The 24281-nt window shown below is 37.7% G+C and overlaps 1 protein-coding gene across 1 annotated transcript in view; it reads right to left on the bottom strand.

The window, feature by feature from the left end:
• The window catches only part of STXBP5 (syntaxin binding protein 5), a 153672-nt gene that overhangs the window by 49717 nt on the left and 79674 nt on the right, over window positions 1-24281 (bottom strand). Inside the window, 1 exon segment of the mRNA XM_032215762.1 lies at window positions 16072-16155. Within this exon segment, the coding sequence (XP_032071653.1) occupies window positions 16072-16155 (84 nt within the window).

Genomic DNA, 24281 nt, shown 5'->3' with positions numbered 1-24281 from the left:
ACAAGATGCAATTTAGACAACTAAAACACTGATACTGTTAAAATCAGCATCACAATGTTTTCAGTATTCTTCAAAAATCTGCAACTATGACTTTAAAATATATACATGCAGTTCTTTAAAAAAAAACATCTCTTTTCTAAAGCCAGTACAATCATTTTTGGAATATTTTTTGATATGCAACTAATTCAGTTGAGATATGCTTTAATAGATACAATATTCCTGAAACAGTACATTTGACCATGGAACACTAGTATTTATAACCAGTCTGTCTTCTCAGGAAATCCTATCCCTAAAGTAGTCTTCTCACTTAAGAAATCCCAGATTTTGTAACCTACTAGTACAGGGATGTCAAATTTGCGACCCATGGCTGGAGGCATAACACAATGGCCACGCCCACCCCATTTTAGCGAATGAGAAAACAGTCACGCTATGTCACGTGAGAGCAATGTGATGCAGTGAGTTTGACATCCATGTACTAGTACATTCAAATTCATAACTATATAACCCCAAACTACTACTATGATATAGTCATGTGAAAAGTACACGCTCTTGAGTTCTATGGTTTTATATATCAGGACATACTAAAAATCATCTGGTCCTTAGCAGTTCTTAAAGTAGATAAATATGTCAGATGAACAACATTGCATGACATATTAAATGATGCCATCATTTGTTTTACAAAAACTTCAAGTGCCTTGTGGAATCACTTGCCACTGCGAACAAGTATTGTTTGTTTGGACGGGTTGCCAAGAGAAAGCCTCTTCTCTCTAAAAGAAACATGGCAGCAAGGCTTAGGTGTGCAAAGTTGCATCTGAACAAATCCCAAGACTGCTGGAACACTGTCCTTTGGACAGACGAGACCAAAGTGAAGATGTTTGGCATAATGCACAGTGTCCCATTTAGCAGCAAAAACTAAACACAGCACAAACATCTCATACCCAATTGTCAAAACAGTGATGGAGAGAGGATGATTTGGGTTCATTTTGTAGGCACAGGACATGGATTTCTTGTAGTGATTGATAGATCATTAACTCCTCTATATACCAAGAATTCTAATGTCCAATGTGATGCCATCTATCCCACTGCTAAAGGTTGACTTACATCATGCAACAGGACAACGATCACAAGCACACCAGCAATATACAACAGAATGGTTAAAAAAAAGAATTGTGGTGTTCCAGATCTCAACCTGATTGAAATGCCATGGAAATGCCTCAAGAAAGCTGTGTATAAACAAATGTCCATAAAATTCAATGAATTGAAGCTATGTTGTAAAGAAGATTCCTCTATGTGAGAGACTGATAAGTCATATGGAAAATGATTACTTCAAGTTATTGCTGCTAAAGGTGCTTCTACAAACTACTGAATCATTAAGGTGTACTTAGTTTTTCACACATGGTTTCTCATTTTGGCTTTCTTTTTGTAAAATAAATGATGACATGGTAATAACATGTCATGTGTTATTATTCATCCAAGGTTGTATTTATTTACTTTTAAGAACTGCTAAGGATCAGATGATTTTTACTATGCCAATATGCAAGACCATAGAACTCAAAGATAGTGTACTTTCTTTTTCACACAACCATATATACAACCCTCTTATATAAATCACTAAATTGCAAGGATAAAATAGATCTGTTATATATCTTAGGACAAAATATGCTTGTGTTAAGAGAGCCCAATTTATTTAGCCTTATCCAATTTTATTTGTGTATTGATAAAATATTTACTACTGACATACTGAAGCATTTAGTAAATTAAAAAGCCACAGTATCAATTAAAGGTGATGACAAGATCCTGGTACCAAGTTGCTTAAGAATGTTTTTAGTAAAGGGGAGTATTAATAAGACAAAGGTCTTAGCCTATCTCATAACCTTTAATTGAACAGTGCTACTATGACTACTGAATATGTATGCATCAATATTCCCTCTAATTTTTTTTCAGTGTGGGTCGGAAAAGTATAGTGTTTGAGCGGCACATTTTCATGCCTGAGCACCTGAATTTTTTTCACAGATGTCACCCAAGACAACAACGAACTCAGTGTTATTTGAAAGTCAAAGTTATATTTATTCAAGATACAGTTTAATTAAAAGTGTTATATATCAGTATCACTTATAATATTATTAAAATATTAAAATACTTGTATAGCGTTTACGATAATGTACACTGTTATTCACTGAAAGTCTGTCTCATCTTAAAGTTTCCCACGTCTGTCTTTCTTTAACAACCATTCCGAGTACACTTTGTCAAGATCAATCTGCGCCAGCTGAAGTCTGGTAAGACCGGATTCGCATCAGCATATCCAAGTGCTCAGTTTGCAGCCGATTGCGAGCTTTGTCTTGATGGCATTCATCAGGCTGAAACCTCGCTACAATCGGCGCTGAATGCTTGGAATGTTGGGCAGATGTCCAGCAGACGTGACAGCAATCCAAACTGGTTGCTCTCTTAGTACAAACTGAACTACATCATCAAATGAGTGCATTAATCCAGACTTGAATTCTCTGACACCCGAAATCTGAAGTCACGATATTGTGACTGTACAGCTGATGTGATGCTGACTCATCCAAATGGTCAAAGAAATGCTGGTATTTTCCAACCAGAGTTGCAATCTCAGTTTCCCCAAAATTAAAAGAATTCACATTCGACAGAGCAGCAGTTTCGAATATATTCCAATCTGTCAGCTCATTGTCTGGAAAACGACTGTCAGATGCAAGCACAAACGTTCAATAACTCTGAGTCTAGGAGCCGTGTCAATGTCTGGGTTGCTCTCCATATATTCGCGAGCTTCGTTATTCCAGTAAAACCGTTTCACCTAAATACTGCAGGCAAAGCTTGGTTATTCTGGCCTTCACAAACTGAATGGCTTCTATTGGTGTCAGGTTGCTTCTTTGCAACAGCTTGTTCAACTCGGCTAATTTCGCGAACAACGTCAGTCAAACACAATCAGTGCAGCAAGAATCTGTGGATCCGTCCACTTTCTGTAACAATATTTACAGACTGGGTCACTGTGTGTTTCTGCTTGCTCTTTTACAGTACTCAACCAAAGCTGTAATGTTTTTCATTCAATGCTCGCAATGCAAAATGTGTGGAAAGCCATTCGTACTTCATTCAACTGGTCTGAAGGCCTACCTGCTTCACACTCAAGAACTTCTGCTAGTCTGCAAATGCCGTTTTCTTCACAGAAGAGCGGCAGAACAGAGTGTAGACAGTTCGTAGTAAGTCTCGATGTCTTTCATCAGTGAGATGTGCTTACATGCATCATCAATCCCCAGGTCTTCTCGAGTGCCACACAGTGCTGTTCAAGCAAATGGGATACATCTCGACGAAGCTGAGCAGCCACACCATATGCTTACCCAGCATCACAGACGCCTGTCTGACAGTAAACAGACCATCTTTTTGAATGTTGATGTTGTTGTAGCATAGAACTCTTTATGCTGCTGTGATTGCTGTGCTGTCGCATGTTGACAACGTAAAATTCCTGCAAACACGGTCTTATAAATCGCAGCATTAGACCGGACGGAATTTCAGCATACAAAATCAACATTTTAGTGACTGATACATCAGTGCTTTCATCAGCAATAAGAGTATGACAACTGGCATTACATAGACAGCATGCTTTCTGAACAACTGCATTGATGCACTCCACAAACTCAAAGCCATAATTCTTGCTGCGCCAGCTCTCTGGAATGGACACATACTTGCCTATGTGGTCATGTATGGCTTTGACTGATAATATTGACACATTCATGTTTATGGCCAGCACACATTATCAATCAAATTTTGACTTTCATCAGCATTGGCATTTCTGCGCAGTGAAACTTCTTTTCTGTTCGCTCTGTCTTCTGCACTTTCAGTCAGTAGCCTCAGCAGCCCTCCAGATTTCTGGCATCGTAGTTTAGTGACCGAATCCAGGTGAATCTTCTGATTGATATGACGCTTCAAATAATCATTTTCTAATCGTTCCATCGTTTTCCAGTGGCGAATGCGCCACCTGTACAAGCTTCTTGGCATATCTGGCAAACAATGTCAGTCACTACTTTTCACGATAAGTGAAGATGTCACCCAGTTTTGTTAACTGTTTTCCTAGACGAAGTTGGCAGTTCAGTCTCTACTAACTCTCCAACCATTCTGGTTTAAACTTCCAGCTGCACTTTTTCTTCGTAACAACATTTACTCCAGCTTTACGTTTCGACATCAGCACTGACTGATGATGTACCTATAGGTTAGGTTTATCAATTATTAAATTATCTTTTCAAATCATTTGATTAACTAAAAAAGAGCTTTGAAATGAATATATAAATGGCACTTATACCATAATATTAAATAGTAAATGTTTTGATATACTTCATTTTAATGAATTTCACTTGATATACTTCATTTTAATGAGTTAACATTCAATTGCAAAAGTTGTCTATACACTGTATGCTTCTGTGAATGTATTATATGCAATTTGCTATTTTAAATGAGTAAATTATTAAAATCCCCATAAATTAAAGTCTCATTCACATCTAACAGTTTTTCTTCCATCATTAGTTTGTAAACTCAAGGATTTATTGCCTGCATGTTCAACAATGCTTGCTGATTGTTTAAAAATTTGGGGAATTTGCTCCTCTCTGTACAGAGTGTTTCAGTAACCTACTACTACTGCAAAATGAATAGCAAAACTAATAGCAAAACATTAAATCTTATTATTTTTAATATGAAAAAAATAATTTGACTCATAAAATCTTATTTTTTTGCATGAATGCTCACACAAGTACATTCTAATATGAATAGCTAAACAGAATAGGAAATTACATTATCCAAAACTCTAAAAAAATGAAGTGAAAAAATATTTTAGCCACACTTTTCTCAAATCTTACTCCTCCTACAACCTAGTGAAGTGCGTGGATGACTTTAAAGTACTTATATTGTAGTTAGGTTTTAATTCTAAAAATTTCTAAACTGCATACTACTTGCAAATATAATAGATTGTTAAAATGGCTCTACCATACAAATAAGAGAAAAAAACACCTTCCTTTTGTTTTATAATGTAGTGATTTTAGTTTGCTCCAAATGATTTAACTATGGAAGTCACTATTTTAAACTGACAGATAGGAAGTTTAATTAGATTAAAAGCAAAAATATTCTCAATGACTTTGAAAATCCCAATGAGTTATCAAATATAGGTATTCCTTCATTACAACGTGGGACTGGAATTTTTATTACTCAGCACTGTGGTCACAAAGCTGATGTCATGTGACCCGGCTCTCTCGCCTCTTTCGACTCCGAGGGCATCAATCATGTTAGCCAAGGATCTGCAAAGTTGGCTCTTTTAAGACTGAGTGGACTTCAACTTCCAGAATTTTGAGAGTTGAAGTCCACCAGTCTTAAAACAGCCAACTTTGCAGACCCCTGTGTTAGCCCAAAGCCTGTCGCTGGGCTTTGCTCCCCCATTGATGGAGCCCCTAGAAGCGAAGGAGGGAGAAAAAGAGACGAGGCCAAGGAGCTTCCCCTCCCAGCAAAAATCTAACTAGGGAGCCGCCAGGCAGTAGCAAATTAGCTGATCACACAGCACGTGAGGAAAGTGAGGTCTGACCGGGGAGGGGGGCAGCAAAACTCCAGGGCTCTCTGTTCTAATTCCCCGTGAAAACTGTTGCCTCTGAAGCATTTGCTCAAGTGTTTTGAACCTTTAAGCTCCCCTTTCCCTTTTTTCTTTTCGACTCACACTGATTAGGGAGAATCCTGAAGTCGGGTGGGACCGAGGAGGGAGAAAAAGAGACGGAGACCAAGGAGCTTCCCCTCCCAGCAAAAATCTAACCGGGGAGCCAGCCCAGGCAGTAGCAAATTAGCCGATCACACAGCACGTGCAGAAAGCGAGGTCTGACGGGGGGGGGGGGGCAGCAAAACTCCAGGGCTCTCTGTTCCAATTCCCCATGAAACTGTTGCCTCTGAAGCATTTGCTCCAGTGTTTTGAACCTTTAAGCTCCCCTTCCCTTTTTTCTTTTCGACCCACACTGATTAGGGAGAATCCTGAAGTCGGGCGGCAATGTACTGCAGTAGGAAAGGTTTTAGCTGGAGGGGGTTTTGATTGCGATTCCTTAGCCGCTCTGTAGTTCGTGTCCAGATACGTAACGTGACTCTGCGGGGCAATTAGAAACTACTGCACGGCGTATTGCAGCCATGTGCGCGGGCCGCGCAAGGCGCACTTTAAAAGGAACAGTGGTATGCATGATGTTATTCTTAATTATTGGTTTATAAGGTTGTATGTTTCTATAATTTTCCCATGGCAATGCATGCTTTTCAAAATTGTATAAAAGAGTCCATTTAGAACTTGTTACAAATAAAATATTTATTCTCCCCGCCATCTATCTGAAGTGGTTCATCGGGCCTGCACATCTGGTAAAAGGACCTGAGTATTCTGGGACAACACTCATTTACTCAAAATGCCTATATTGTACACTACTATATAATACTCTGCATATTATAAATACCACTATCATCCAATTAGGAAGGGCAATCTTCTATTAATTTAAAGTTTTGTTTGATTCTTTTACTCTTTCACATTTCATTTAAGATGGCATCTGTGCCTGTGGATCATGATACTTTTCTATGTACTTACAAATTAATACATTTTCATTTTTGTAATAATAAGAGTCACTAAACTTATCTAACATACCTTCCCTCTATTACTTTTGGTTCTCAAAACATCAGAAAACTTTAACACTAGTCTCCACATGCTGAGTATTCACTGCATGACAAAAGAGACACTAAGAAGATAAAAGTATCACAACACTAATTAGAAAAAAAAGAGAAATAAAAGTAATTTACCAGCAAAGTTTACCAATAATTTACCAGTAAAAATAATCTCTTTAGGGACATCTTTCACAAAAGAGAAAGAGAAGCAACCTTTTGAACAGGATGTTTTATTTTCTTGTGCAATCATTCTTTTAAAAATTCTGGAGAATTTATACAAACATTCTGTGATTTGACATGCAAACTTATTTTATGCTACAGATTACTAGCACTAGATTGTACTTGCAACAGGCCATCAATAACTGCTATTTATTATATAGTTGCAAACTGTTACTGATAGTTAACTATTTTTTCTACAATGATGTTTACCATGCATCTAATTAAAATGCTTACATTAGGGGGGCATGCTATTCTCCTTCTTTATTGTATAGTACAGACTTCAGTAGATAGTGCATGGCACAAGAGCCAGCTGAGGACAAAGAAAACAATTCACCCAACATATACTATCCACAACATGGCAATTTTGAAAAGGGAAAGAACTGAGAATTAATACAAAACGCATAGCATTTCATTTGTCCAAAATTCTTTCCCATGAGAAATTCTTATTTATTTTAGAGGTGTGATTGAGTTTGAGAAAGAGGCAGTTTTGCTACAGCATGATGAAAAAGATTCTATTCTTCTTCTCCAAACTTCATTTATGAAAGGAAAGGATTACATATGCAGAATCAAAACAAGGACATGCAAAATACTTTGAAACATTTTTTTGAGTCCTCCAACAATAAACAGTAATCTAAAAATAAGTATTAAAAAGTCAATCTCAAAGAATGCAATCATCTAATACAGCCAACAAAATCCTGGAGAACAAATCTCTTCAGAGAAACGAGGACAGGGCAGTAATAAACCATACAAATGTGGAAAGCAACTGCTTATAAAATCCATAATTCCTTTTTTAAAATTGTAGATGCTATTGGTATATTCTGACAAGCAAGCAGAGTCACTAGAGTAATCAGAAATATTGTTTTAAAAAGTATTACACTTGAAAATAGGGATGATTAGAATTTGAAAGCATATATTTTGCTTCTCTTTTTAAAAGAAAAAATTTGTAAAATTCAGTCATTTGGGGAGTAAACTGTTAATTTATTTTTCTATAGTGAATCCTGTATCTCTATTTCCTAGTAAAATCTGGTATTTTAAATGAAGAAAAATTACTCTGTTCTAATTTGAACTATTATTGCAAGAGGTGTGTAAGATTTAATGTCTCACTAGTTGCATAAGGAATGCTACAAACAATTCTTATTTTGGATTTCTTTAGAATATGCTATGTTGATATGTAAAATGCAAGCTTAAGGTAAGCACTTCCAACTTACAGTGCATAGACTAGTATTTTAAATTCAAGAATTTTCTGACCATTTTTAAGTTCTTCAATCATAGGACTTCTAAGGAAATTCAATATGTGTGGGTATGTCCTTTCTAATAAAGCTATAAATACCTAACCTAATTTACACTCACTAACCTTTGGATGTAGGGCATCCAGTCTTGGGGTACAGCAGAGGGCCACATTAGTGACCTCACACATCACAAATAGGCTTCTGCCTCCTGAATGGACTGAAGACCCGCCATATGATGTCCTAAAAAAGGAAAATATTTTCTCTCTTTTACAGAATACTCCCTTAAAATAGCCAATATGCTCCTTGCTTTGGACTAATAATGGTTACCAAGGCAGCATCTACTGTGAAATACCAGAAATTGGAATTCCTGTTTAAATATCATGCTGATTAAACAAGAAGAGAACAATTTACCATCTTAATACTTAGGTGGGATTTAATGTGGCTCCAAGAGGGAGTGTAACTGTTCTTACAGAAATGTTAAGAGTAGTCTTCTTTTAATATAAAAGAGTATAATACAGTTCCTTGTATATATTTACATATACTATACATACATATTGGTACAAATATATTTAATTCAGGAAACACAAAAGTGATTCAGAGAGGGAAATCAACACTGTGGCTAATATAAAGAAATCCAAATCATTGTTTCTTATAGGGATGGGGGAGGTGGCAACAGCCAGAAAACTTTTTTAAAACTGTCATCTATGCTTGTGGCTGAATTAAATGATTAATTTGTGTGACACTAAATTGTGATCTCTCTGCTAATTGGCAGTTTAGTTGGAATCCAGTTTAAAAAGTTGGTTTTAAGTTTTAAAGATTAAATGATTTGCTGCCAAGTTACCTAAAGGACTAATTTAATCTTATCAGATTGTTTATATCAGGGTGTCAAACCTGTGGCATGATGTTGTCATGTGACATATTCCAAATTTCTTCCCGGTCACTAAAACGGGGGTGGACGTGGCCAGCGTGTGATGCATCCAGCCCACGGGCCGTGAGTTTGACACCTCTGGTTTATACCTTCTCACCTGTTCTCATTTGAAACAAATCAGGGTGCTTGCTCTTTTTCCTCCATGCCTACAGAATCTGTGGAGTTCTTTAGTAATTGAAATTGACCAAGTCCCATCCCTATAGTCTTCAAGAAAACTCTCAAGACTCATACTGTTTTCTATTTCCTTTTCTTGTGTAACAGAATGGGTTTGGAATACTTAGGGCTAAATGTTCATTTTTATGATTACCACCTTTAATGACATATTGCTATTAATTACTGGTAAAATTTCATCCCATGATCAACACTGGTAGGAGTTTATATCTTAAAACCCAACCTAAATATTTTAAACATATACTAGCCTTGCACATGCCTAAGAAAAGATCACTATTTTTTCGTAATATTGAAAATATTATGACATATGCAGTTAATTATAAAAATAACAACTTTTATTTCATAAAGAATCATAAATGTGGAGTGCCTCCCTTCCTTCCTCACATTTTCCTCATAAACTTTTGTATGTTTCTGATGGTAGGAAACCTACAGCCAACTGAAGTCTGGGCTATCTAGAAGAAATTTAAGTGTCCTTGCAAAGAACCTTCCAAGTAACAGGGCAAAGCCCAAAAAATCTTATAGTTATAGTTCTGAAAGCAGACTTGCATATCACTGAAAAAGATGTTATTTTATAAGTATCAAACCAATATATTTTAACAAACTTTATGACTTCCCTATCCTTTATCACCCACAGTATATCTGCTATATACGTTGCATAATTAATTACAGAAAAGGATTTCTGCTATCACCGCATTAATTAAATACTGTGTCCAGCAAATGTCCGCCTACCTAATTTAATTTACCTGAAATTTAAAAACAAAACATTAAGAAAGAAAAAGAGCTAGACAATCTAATTATATGCACACAAAATGCACTCTGAAATTAGAAATAAGCTAATGAGATAGCAAAATACGACAGTCAAAATGAAATATTACTAATTAAACTGATACAACAAAAGAAAGTTTTGTAGAAACTTTCAGCAATCAAAGAACTGATTCCCAAATGCAGAATGCCAAATTTGGATCTAATCAGATTTTTAAGTTATAGATATCACACCTATAAACGCACATACACAATCACAAGTTAAAATAACTATATTATATTCCATATAATTACTTTTTTTAAAGATTAAAGCCTTGTTAATGTCTATATACAATCCATGTCATTTGAGCATAAATGATCCTCAAAATGTTTTAGGCAACAATCCTATAGAGAATATGAATGGTTTTTGCTTTAGGGGACAAATATTCTATAAAGTTAGTTGTGGAAACCACAGAAGAATTAAATTGCTATTGATGAACAGTACAAGAATTCACTAAATCATTTCTAATAGGGTCATCCAGCCAGTTTTAAAACATCAAATGAGAGGTAGCTGGATAATGTTTTAGGAAAACTGTTTAATGGCGCTTGTCATTAAGAACATTTTACTGATAATTGGTCTCAATCTCCTTTAATTAATACCCATTAATCTTGTTGTCCTTTAAGTTTCAATGGAGAACAATACACCCTTCTGCGACATGATAGACTTTGGATATTTCTCTGCTTTCATATTTCCTCTTAAATTTCTATTTGTAAGCTAAAAAATTACCATTATTCATAAGGCTTGATTTTCAGAGGCCTCCTAATTCTGGTACATATCCTGTGAACTCAGTGGAGCATCTCTGTACTGCCCAAAATGGCATAAAATATAGTCATACCTCAGCACTTGATGCATCAAAACTCGTCGAATTCAGTATTCAACGTGTTTTGAAGCAGAAATCTTGTCCTGACACTTGTCTTTCTCCTGGCATGCAAAAAAAAGAACTTACTGATGTTGGCTGCCTTGTGACTCGCTATTTCTTTGTGGCCAAAATAGCAGGTCACATGGTTTTCTAGGTACCCAAGTTTTAGTATTCAGCACATCTTCCAGAAATAATTACTGATGAGGATCAAGGTACCACTGTACTCTAAATGTGGTTTAATCAATAGAGTACACAGGTAATTACTAACTCTTGATCTGGATGTAATTTGCCTGTATTAGTTACTACATCACACAGATTGTTTACATGTGCGCCCATTCTTCAGTTAGTGATTATTAGCAAATACTACGGTAATAAAAAAATCATTTTGTGATCAATGCATGCAATTACCACTAAATTTCATGCACCTGACAACAATGCATGATGGAGGGAAAGTAATACTGGAGTTACTAGCTGAACAAGAGAACTTTATCTGAATGAGATGGCAACGACCAGTAATCTTTGTAACATCTCTCTCTCTCTCTCTCTCTCTCTCTCTCTCTTTCTCTCTCTCTCTCTCTCTGTCATGTGTTAATTTAGTGACCATTTTGCTGAAGAGAACTTGGTCACTAAATGAGAAGTGGGTGTAACTAGTGCTATACAAATATTTCTAGATTCTTATCATATGCACTACCTCAAGCCAGGTATTTAAAAATGTTGAATAGCATTGGAATAAGAATGGAAATTTCAAGGATTCCACTCAACATTCCCCCCACAATGATCAAAACCACTCATGATAATACTTTGGATATAGTTATTTAATCAGCTGCAAATATCCCCAAATTAACATAAATGTTTGTGCGGGTAAGATTATCACTCCTGCTGTCAGAAAAACCAAGCATTTAATAGTGAGTGCCAATACCATGTGCATGAATCATATAAGTAGCAAGAAAATAGGGGCAGTCAGGCATAACACAGGTTATGTAGACAGTAACACAGGGTCAATCAAAATGGACTCAAATGTCTATATACCAATGCACAGAGTATGAGGAACAAACAGGGTAAATTAGAAATTCAAGTAAATGTGGGCAGATACGATATTGTTGCCATTACAGAAACTTAGTGGGATGAAACCCACAAATGGAACATACAGCTAGAAGGATTTAAATTATTTAAAGAAATAGACCAAATAAAAGAGGAGGTGGAGTTGCATTAAATATAAGAAATAAGTACATCTCTACAGAAATAGAGCACAACAATGATGAGAACTATCTTGAATGCATTTGGATCAATATTAAAGTTGGGGGGGGGGGCGGGAAATGACATTGCCATAGGTCTTTACTATAGGCCATCCAACCAAGCAGAGAAAGTAGATGAACTTTTACTAGTCAGCTAACTAAGGTATATAGGAAGCACACCACAATAGTAATGGGAAATTTTAATTACCCTGACATCAACTGGGAAACAAACTCTGCACCAAGTGGAAGATCCAACAGTTCCTAACGAACCTAGCAGACAACTTGTTTCCCAAAAAGTAGAGAAGGGAACAAGGGGATCAGCCATATTGGACTTAATTCTCACTAACAGAGAGGAATGATAGAAGGTGTTGAAGCCATAGGAACCCTGGGGACAAGTGACCATGCATATTGGAATTCAACATTATGCAAACACAAGTAGTAGAAAAAGTCAAACTAGAGTCTTGGACTTAAGAGAGCTAATTTCAATAAACTTAGAGAGATCGTGGAAAAGAATTTCATGGATGAGAATCCTCAAGGGGAAAACAACTCAAGAAGCTTGGGAAATTTTGAAAAATGAGATTACAAAAGCCAAGTCTAGCACAACACCAATGAAGAAGAAAAATAACAGCTCCCAAAAGAAACCAGCATGGCTGCATAAAGAACTCTCTGATAAATTAAAAGACAAGTAAGATAAGTATAAAAAGTGGAAAGAGGGGGTCATACTATGGCAGAATATCAGCAACAGCCTGAGCCTATAAGATGAAATAAGGAAAGCTAAGGCTCACAAAGAAGAAAGGCTTGCCACAAAAGTAAAAAATAACAAAAAAAAGCTTCTTCCAACATGTTAAAAACAAGAAAAAAGTTAAGGAAACAATTGGTCCATTGCTGGGAGAAAGTGGCATGAAGGTGACAAGCAACAGGGAGAAAGCATAACTATTTAACTCATTTTCTAAACAGTCCAACCTATCAAAAACAGCACACACAAAATCAGATTAGGAACACAAATTGAAATAGGGAAGAAAATGGTAAGTGAGCACCTGTCTACCCTAGATGAGTTCAAATCACCAGGACCAGACGGATTATACCCCAGGGTTCTGAAGGAACTGGCAGATGAGACCTCAGAACTACTGAACTATATCTTTCGGAGATCCTGGAGCACCAGGGAACTGCCTGAGACTGGAAAAGAATTGATGTGGTTCCCATCTTCAAAAATGGAAAAAAAAAACAAATCCAGGAAACTATAGACCTATCAGCCTGACCTCAATACCAGGAAAGATTCTGGAAAAGATAATCAAGCAACGAATTAGCGAACACCTAGAGGTAAACAAAGTAATAGCCAAAAGCCAACATGGGTTTGTCAAAAACAGATGATGCCAGACTAATCTTATTGCATTCTTTGACAAAATGACATTAGTGGACCAGAGGAATGCTGTCAATATAGTTTACCTGGACTTCAGTAAGGCAGATAAGGTAGACCATAACCTACTACTAGATAAAGTAGAAGAATGTGGGTTAGACAGCATCACCACCAGATGGATTCATAACTGGCTAACCAACCGCACTCAATGTGTAGTCCTCAATGGAACTGCATCTACATGGAGGAAAGTATGCAGTGGAGTACCCCAAGGCTCTGTTTTAGGCCCAGTATTCTTCAACATCTTCATCAATGATTTGGATGAGGGAATAAATGGGGAAATCATCAAGTTTGCAGATGACACCAAGCTGGCAGGAATAGCCAACTCTCCAGAAGACAGGCTTAAGATACAGAAGGATCTTGACAAATTTGAACATTGGGCACCATCTAATAAAATGAAATTCAATGGTGAAAAGAGTAAGGTTCTACATTTAGGCAACAAAAACGAAATGCACAGGTACAGTATAGGTGGTACCTTGCTCAATAGTAGTAACTGTGAGAGGGATCTTGGAGTCCTAATGGACAACCATTTAAATATGAGCCAGCCGTGTGCAGCAGCTGCCAAAAAAGCCAACACAGTTCTAGGCTACATAAACAGAGGGATCGAATCAAGATCACGTGAAGTGTTAATACCACTTTTTAATGCTTTAGTAAGGCCACACTTGGAATACTGCATTCAGTTTGGTCGCCCGATGTAGAAAAGATGTGGAGACTCTAGAAAGAGTGCAGAGAGAGTAACAAAGATGATTATGGGACTGGAGATTAAAACATATAAAGAATGGTTGCAGGAACTGGGTATGTCTAGTTTAATGAAAAGAAGGACTAGGGGAGACATGATAGCAGTGTTCCAATATCTCAGGGGTTGCCACAAAGAAGAGAGAGTCAAACTATTCTCCAAGGCACCTGAGAGTAGAATAAGAAGCAATGGGTGGAGACTAATCAAGGAGAGAAGCAACTTAGAACTGAGGAGAAATTTCCTGACAGGTTAGAACAATTAATCAGTAGAACAGCTTGCCTCCAGAAGTTGTGAATGCCCCAACACTGGAAGTTTTAAAGAAGATGTTAGATAAGCCATTTGTCGGTATAGGGTTTCCTGCCTAGGCAGAGGATTGGACTAGAAGATCTCCAAGGTCCCTTTCAACTATTGTATTTGTATTTGTATTATTTGTATTTGTATTATTAGTATTTGTAGTATTTGTATTGTATTGTATTGTATTGTATTGTATTGTATTGTATTGTATTGTATTGTATTGTATTGTATTGTATTGTATTGTAGTACCGTCTAGTCCATATTTTTCCACCTTGTCCACAAGGCTATTATGAATCTCCTGATCAAATGCTTTACTGAGATCAAGGCATACAACATCAACAGCTTTCCTTTGCTCTATATAAGTTTGAGTTATTGAACTTCATGGCCAAATATGAGCATTTCCACCACTTGCCATATAATGAGAGAACCTGTACAGCAGTGTCTTAGCTACTCAACATATTTCTTATACATTGTTCAAATCTCAATTATATGCCCCATTAAGCTTAAATACTTATTATCCTTATTGAAAAGAACAGCCAACTACATCCAAACCACAATCATATTTCTTCTTTGGCTCAATATGCACATTGTATTCAAAACTGCTAAATTTATAACTAAATCAGGGTTCCTATGAACCTGAAATATTTAACAGATTGGTGTTCCCTTTAAGGGAGATTCATCTATCTGATTACTAATTCCTTGTGTTACTAAATGGATATTTTATCATTGTACCGCCTTCTATCTATTTCATTCTGAAAGTAGATTATGTATTATATTTATTTTGCTCATAATGTTGCAAGACTAATCAGTCAGTAAACTACTTCTACTAGGTAACTAGCTTTTTCTGTCATAAAAAAGAGAGAAAATTATCTGACAAAGCAACACTGTTAAAGCTCACTTATTCTGGTTAGTAACTAGTTTCTTGTCTCTATAGATATTAAACTGATTGATCCCTGATTCTTTAGATACTTTTTTCTCCTTTCTTTAAAAGTTGCAATTTTTATTATTCCCCAGTTTTTGGCACCTTTCAAAGATTGCAATAAGAAATGTTAAAATAACTTCTGCAAGTTTTAAGACACTCATTTTCCTTATTAATGCTCTCCACAAAATCCTACATAATAGGAAAAAATAGGTCTAATAGTTCTGACCCTCCCACTTGGAGGGCAAACCCAATTATTGTTTGAGTCCATATGAGTATCCCAATAATCTCATAATCCAAGTATACAAGGGTGGCTAAAACATATAATCTACTCTGTCCTTTATATATGAGATAGACTTTTAGGTACTACAACACTTAAAGCCATTTTAATAACCTTTAAATTCCTATGTCAATCAATAAATTGAATATTTTCCTGCTTTATTTAGATAACTGTATCTAGATTTCTCCCCACAAATATAAGTAACAATGATGAGTAAACATTTACTAAATAATAATTCTTCTGCAAAACTCCAATACAGTCAAGAAAATTACAGTATGACTCAAAACATGCCAGACTTATTTTTTTTTACCTCATCATGTGTGTATCTGTATTCCGCCTTCTTGCATTTGAGATCCCATAATGCCACTGTTCCTGATTCAAAACCAATCAACAGCTGTAATAAATTACAAGTTATATTAATGTCATTCTAGTACATAATAATCAGTGCAACTTTATGGCTCACAAATTACAATTCACTACTTTAAACACATTTGCATGTTAGATAAATTAATATTTCAATAAGTATTGTAGACAAATGATAATTGAGATATCATTCGTTTGGGACATCCAATAATTGGATATTCTGAGACATATAAATATTCTATAAATGTAGTCCTCAACTTACAACAGTTTGCTTAGTCACCATTCAGTTACAACGGCATTGAAAAAAAATGACATATGACCATTTTTCACACTTATGATCATTGCGGCATCCCCATAGTCACATGATTTACATTCAATGCTTGACAACTAATTCACATTTTGATGGTTGCAATGTCCAAGGATCATGCAATCATCTTTTGCAACCTTCTGACAAGCAGGTTTCTCAATGGAAAAACCAGATTCACTTAACAATTGGGTTACTATTTAACAAGTGCAGTGATTCAGTTAACAAATGTGGCAAGAAAAGTCATAAAATGGGGAAAACCCACTTAACAAATTTCTCATATAGCAACAATTTGGGGTTCATTGTGCTTGTAAGTAGAGGACTACGTGAATTTTATTTATTTAGTTTATGGCAAATACACGGACTCATAGTGGTTCAAATGTTAATGTTCAGTCCACCCAGCCATTCAAGGACAGGGTGGTCTATGTTGAAAAAAAATCAGACACTGGCTGATATAAGCTCTTGATGGACATTCGGACACAATGTGATGGCTATTTTGTCGAGGAGCACCACAGTCACACATGTTGGGTATGGATCCTGTTCAGAATTGACCAATGCTGGGGAAAGAAGGTTGAAACTGGTACCTTTTGTGTAGTCACCTATGTAACTGCCTGTATCTGGGTGTATTGATGTCAAAGTTGTTAGACAGCTGTTGAGTGAGTGTCAGAGAGGGCTTCCTGGATTAAGCCTGCCAATTGATAGCTGAGGAAGATCAGTGTGCGCACAAAGAAGGGGGTTTCTCAAAATTTTAGTGTACTCCTTCACTAAGGCTTTCTGCCTTCATAGAGCTGGTGATGCATGTGGCTCAAGATGGGAAGCCAGCAAGTAGGAGTAGATGTTATGCACTTATGATCCTCATTGTATCATTTAGTCCCAGGGTTCTGCAACCTCAAAAACTCAAAAAGCCTTTGGACCCGTTTCCCACAAAAAAACACCAGGAACCAAAAAACCTGAGTGGGCGTGGCCAACTTAATGTCACTCACTCCCACCCAGTCACATGACCACCCTATACACGCCTACCAATTGGTCATTAGACAGAGAACCGGTTGCTAAAAAACACCCAGAATCACAAAACCCTTTTGACATCTCTCTCCCTCTTTCTCTCTCTCTTTCTCTCCTCGCCCCCCTCTATATATCTCTTTCTCTCCCTCTGCTCTCTGTATCTCTCCGTGTGCGTACCTCTCTCCCCTCTCCCTCTTTCCCCTATGTATCTCTCTCCCCCCTTCCACCGTCTCAATGTTATCTCTATGTCCCCCTCTCTCCTTCTATGTGTGTCTCTATGTCTCTCTCCACCCCGCTATCTTCCTCCCTCCCTCTCTCCCCCCTTCTATCTCCCCCAGATATACAACCCGTCACTTCCGGTTGTTCATGTGCGCATGATTCTTTAGTGCATCTGCAGAAGCGTCCGTGTGGATGGACTGAGCCTCCCGCCACTACTGGTTCTCCCGAACTGGAGCAACCCCCTTCTGATCTCCCCGCTATCTGTATCTCTCTCTCTCCCACTCTCCCCTTTCTCTCTGTGTCTCTCTATGTCTCTCTCTGTCCGGCTATGATTACGAGAGGAAAAGGATGAGGAGGGTCACCCCACTCTTTCCTCAGCCATCCCAGATTTCCAAAAAGTTGTCCAAAAAAAGAAAGAAAAGGAGTAGCAAAGAGCCCCAAGGAGAGCTCACCTTGCCCCAGCCTCAGCTTTCAGAGAGAGAGAGGGAGGGAGGGAGATACAGAGGCACGTACACACACAGACGATATATATAACTATATAACTAACTAACTACATAACTACATAACTACATAACTATAACTAACTATAACTATATCTATATCTATATCTATATCTATATCTATATCTATATCTATATCTATATCTATATCTATCTATCTATCTATCTATCATCTATCTATCTATCTATCTATCTATCTATCTATCTATCTATCTATCTATCTATATATATATATATATATATATATATATATATCTCAGTTAGACTTACTTATATACCGCTTCATAGGGCTTTCAGCCCTCTCTAAGCGGTTTACAGAGTCAGCATATTGCCCCCAACAACAATCCGGGTCCTCATTTTACCCACCTCGGAAGGATGGAAGGCTGAGTCAACCCTGAGCTGGTGAGATTTGAACAGCCGAACTGCAGAACTGCAGTCAGCTGAAGTAGCCTGCAGTGCTGCATTTAACCACTACGCCACCTCGGCTATATATATATATATAGTGTCACAACCCCTGGTATGCCCCAATTATGGGAGGAAGCTAACTGCTTCCATTATCTGTCTATCAGCTCGTCACAAGAGACCATCACGACAGAAACCCAATATTTTTACTGTTGCCTTTCTTACATTTGTGTTGTATTTGTGCTGATAAATAAATAAAGGGAGACCAGTATAGATCTATTTCAAGCTATTTAGCTCTCATCAGCTAACCATCCCAGTAAGGGTATGGCTAGCTGATGAGAACTAAATAGCTTGAAATAGATCTATACTAGTCTCCCTTTATTTATTTATCAGCACAAATACAACACACACACACACACACACACACACACACACACACACACGTTTTCTGAGGTTTTCGTGGGTGTTAGTATGTAGATCTTCGGTTATTCGGGTTTTCTCCCGCATAAAAATTGGAGGTGTCTTGGGGACATTTCAACGAAGTCTCATTCGTCATCTTCAGGTTTCGTGCTTCCAGGAGCAATGTGAGATCTTGGCCGTTTCTTCCTTTTAACTGCCAGTGGGGGTTTGAGCTGATTGGGTGGGAGAATAATCAGAGAAGCCATCGAGATAGAAAAACGCCCACACAGCATGAACCTCCTGCCTGCCAGCAATTTGGAAGCCTGCCCTTATTGATAAACGAGTCCCTAACATGATGAATGACACCAGGTCCACACTCAGAAGGACCAGAAGCCAGACTGCAACTGCACCATTAGCCACTTTAAAACCCCTCCTATCCTTAAAGGAAACACAAACCTCCAACCAATCAGAACACACCTCCACCCAATCAGAACACAGCCAAGCTCCCACCCAATAAGCTCAAACCCCCACTGGCAGTTAAAAGGAAGAAACAGCCGAGATCTCACATTGCTCCTGGAAGCACGAAGCTTGAAGATGACGAATGAGACTTCGTCGAAACGTCGCCAAGACAACTCCAATTTTATGCAGGAGAAAACCTGAATAACTGAAGACATATATCTATATCTATCTATCATCTATCTATCTATCTATCTATCTATCTATCTATCTATCTATCTATCTATATCTATCTATCTATCTATCTATACACACACACACACACACACATATACATACACATACATACACACACACACAAACATATATATATATATACACATATACCTATACCTATACACACACACACACACACACACACACACACACACACACACACACACACACACACACACATATATATATATATATATATATATATATATATATATATATATATATATATATTATAGCACGCACACATACATACATACATACAGGAAGGGGGAAGTCCAGATGATGGCAATGGCGAGGGCACTCTGGCTTTCTCTTAGCCTGACTCCCGAGTGGGGATGCGAGGTTTGGTGGCCCCCTTTTCCCACTGCCCTGAACTTCTTTATTCTTCCAGCAGAGTGGTGCTGCCAGCAGCTTTCATTGAAAAGCATCCTACTGGTGGCGAAAGTCCCCCCATGCAGATTTAAAGCCATGGCTGGGCACTGTGGCCCGTCCCCCTTTCCATCATCCCCTCCTCCCAGATCCCACCCTGCCAGTCCTCAAGTTAGCAAAGCCAGCAGCAATCACACTGGGTCAGGCCAGTATCTTGGGGCGGAGAGCAGGTTGCGTGCTGTGGTGGGATTCAGCTGGTTCGCACCACTTCGGTAGAATTGGTTGTTACTTTCTGAGCAGTTTGGTGAACTGGTTGTTGGAAGAAATTATTAGGGCAGAGAACCAGTTGTTAAATTATTTGAATCCCACCACTGGTTGCTTGTCTTCCCAGCGACTGAGGCACACACAGCACCAACAAGGGCTGGAAGAAGCTCTAGCAAGTGTGAGGCACCAGAGAATCAGCCTTGGCGGCTTTTCCATCCCCTGCCGTTGCACTTACCGTCTCAGGCCAGGCAAGGAGTGACTGGAAAGGGAGGGTGAGGGGCAGGGCCAGCCAGTGGTGGGATCATCTGACAGGGAGCCACAGCAGAGGGCCCAAAGAGTGGCTCTGGAGCTGCAGGTTGCAGACACCCAATTTAGTCTACCTGAATATGCTCATGATATCCTAGACCTAGGAAGTTTGTAAATTGTAGATGAGCTTAGAAAGAACAAGAGCTTATCTCTGCTGTTCTGAATGGTCACCTCTCTAATCATTCACATGTCGTTTCCATTATTGTAAACAATCTTATCTTGCTACATTCCAAAGTCATGTCTTTCTGTGGTGGTAGTATATAGAAGAGCATTGTGATTCTGGGGTGTTCTTCCAAGTATTTAGGCTAGTGCTTAGGCAAACTCTGCTAGTTAAATGTCGTTAAATTACTCTGTATGAATTTGACTGTATTTGTGGCCTTTACATTTAATACTTATTGTTATTGTGGCTTTAACCTTTGTATGTCACCAGAGTCATATTGGGAAGAGGGGTAACCTTACAGATTATTTGAATAAATAAAATATGCATTATGCACTTTCACAGGTGCTATTTTTCTTATGCCGACATGCAGCATGAGTCCAACCCCCTCCACTTCACTGAATCCTGAAAACTGCCCTAACAACCACAGAAGTTTAAAAACTGTTCTGACAGATACTTGCAAAAAACATAGGAAACTAAATAAAGAACTATAGTTACAAATAATCAACTATCCTTTCTCTTCATCATACTTGTAGCATGGCAAGCTTGCTAATCCAATAAAGCAAATTATATGTGAGAAAACAGAAAAATAGTGCAACTCATCCAAAGAAATCTTGCTCAATAGTAATTATGCTCAGGATTCTGCTAAAACAGTCCATCTTAAAGTAGTTTTACGCCACCCTGGAGTCCGTTTCCTGACCTGGTCTGTACCTTGGAGTTCACACATCCCTTGATAGGTTATTGACTCAGCTGCTTTATCTGTTAAATATTATATTAATTAAATTAATATAATTAGAGGCTCTGTTTTGGGCCCAGTACTCTTCAACATCTTCATCAATGATTTGGATGAGGGAATAAATGGGGAACTCATCAAATTTGGCAGATGACACCAAGCTGGCAGGAATAGCCAACTCTCCAGAAGACAGGCTTAAGATTCAGAAGGATCTTGACAAATTTGAACATTGGGCACCATCTAATAAAATGAAATTCAATGGTGAAAAGAGTAAGGTTCTACATTTAGGCAACAAAAACGAAATGCACAGGTACAGTATAGGTGGTACCTTGCTCAATAGTAGTAACTGTGAGAGGGATCTTGGAGTCCTAGTGGACAACCATTTAAATATGAGCCAGCCGTGTGCAGCAGCTGCCAAAAAAGCCAATACAGTTCTAGGCTACATAAACAGGGGGATCGAATCAAGATCACGTGAAGTGTTAATACCACTTTTTAATGCCTTAGTAAGGCCACACTTGGAATACTGCATTCAGTTTTGGTCGCCACGATGTAGAAAAGATGTGAGACTCTAGAAAGAGTGCAGAGAAGAGTACAAAGATGATTACGGGACTGGAGACTAAAACATATGAAGAACGGTTGCAGGAACTGGGTATGTCTAGTTTATGAAAGAAGGACTAGGGGAGACATGATAGCAGGGTTCCAATATCTCAGGGGTTGCCACAAAGAAGAGAGAGTCAAACTATTCTCCAAGGCACCTGAGAGTAGAATAAGAAGCATGGGTGGAGACTAATCAAGGAGAGAAGCAACTTAGAACTGAGGAGAAATTTCCTGACAGTTAGAACAATTAATCATTAGAACAGCTTGCCTCCAGAAGTTGTGAATGCCCCACACTGGAAGTCTTTAAGATGATGTTGGATAGCCATTTGTCTGAAACGATATAGGGTTTCCTGCCTAGGCAGGGGGTTGGACTAGAAGATCTCCAAGGTCCCTTCCAATTCTGCTATTGTATTGTATTATTGTAAATTCATTCTTACATAGTCTTTGGTCCTTTCCCTTCTCAAAAAACCTTCCAAGGACAATTTTTTTCTGGCCTCCTTTTGGGGAAGGCTGTTGAAAAGAGTACAACTACAGAGGGCCCTGAATAAATGGATTATCCTGAGTAATTCCAATTTGCTTTCAGAGCAGGATATAACACTGAGACAGCACCAAATACATTTTTAGATAACTTCAGATTGGTCTGGAATGGTAGTTATGCAGGGGTGAAATTCAGCATGTTCTGACAGATTCTGGAGAACTGGTAGTGGAAATTTTGAGTAGTTCGGAGAACCGGCAAATACCGCCTCTGGCTGGCCCCAGAATGCGGAGGGAATGGAGATTTTGCAATATCCTTCCCCTAGGAGTGGGGAGGGAATGGGGATTTTGTAGTATCCTTCCCCTGCCACGCCCACCAAGCCACACCCACAGAACTGGTAGTAAAAAAATTGAATTTCACCACTGTAGTCATGTATACATCCTAGCCCTTATTAAGCTGTTTTGATGTCATCAATCATGGCAACTTTTTGAGGTGCTTTAAGGTTTAGGAGTGAGTGCTTTGTTAGCAAATATGCCAATACTTCTACAATTTCTTGAACTTAATGGAGGATACAAAAATGGTGTTCAGATTTTGAAGACTATTTTAAGAATATACCATATGACTTAAGAACTCTCTACATAACAATGATTCAGCAGAAAATATGTCAGTGTCTGTTTTATCTTCCTTCCTTCTTTTTTAGATCTAATCATCTCCCCATGACATAATAATTTTAGTTTTATCTAAGTCAGTTTCTAAAATGTGAACTGAATCATTATCTTCCCACAATTTTTTTTAAAAAATGCTAGGAAAAATCCCCCAGCACTATATTACTTTTTCCCCCAAACAGTTATTTAGCTCTTTTGTAACTTATGGTAGGTAACATTTTCTCTTTTTGCAAACTATGGGGACAAAACTGAAACTCAGTACAACTTGTATAACTGCCTTTTCAGTTAATATGGAAGGATGTAAGTAAATAGGTAGAGAGACAGACAAACTGATATCTACATATAGAGAGAGATACTAAACCTACTGCACTGATTTATGTGGCATGCTTATTTCTTTATTGCCTCAAGTGGAAGCTGAGCTGAAAAATACTAGAAACTGATTTGGAAAAATAAATTATTCCTCTACTTTTCTGCATTCTCTTTTTCTTCTTTTAGAAAGTAAATCAACCTACAATTTTGTATCTGATTCAAAATGTACAATATAGTGCTAAATTACTCACTTCTAAAGTGAGTAACTATTGAAAGATTTAAGAACCACTTAAGGTAATAAAACATCACCAAGTCTGCAGCTAAATCACTACATACTTGAATGAAATTCCTTATAAAAATGTACCCTGAATGTAAGCAAACAAACATGACAAGGAAAAAGATTTCAAATACAATAATTCATTTAAGAAAAACTAAATATAAAAGAAAGCTGCATTTCCCTCCATTCATCTCATAACAATGGTGCCTGGGTTCTTCAATCTTACCTAGAAGCAAACATTTCATCAGGCTACATTATCTGGAGATGATGCAGTTAGTAGTTCCCAAAGGATGGTCCTGTTTTGTCCCTAGTTTATCTCCATTTGACTGGGAACGGAGAAGCCTTTGCCGATTAGCTGCAAAGGCTGTTATTGCATATGACCAAAGAAAAGTATATACGTTTAGTTTTAGATAGAATGGTTTTTTGCTAGTACCCTCAAATAAATAA

This window comes from Thamnophis elegans, chromosome 4, assembly GCF_009769535.1.
Source record: "Thamnophis elegans isolate rThaEle1 chromosome 4, rThaEle1.pri, whole genome shotgun sequence".
NCBI classification, from domain to species: Eukaryota; Metazoa; Chordata; class Lepidosauria; order Squamata; family Colubridae; genus Thamnophis; species Thamnophis elegans.
This window is presented reverse-complemented; position numbering and strand designations above follow the sequence as displayed.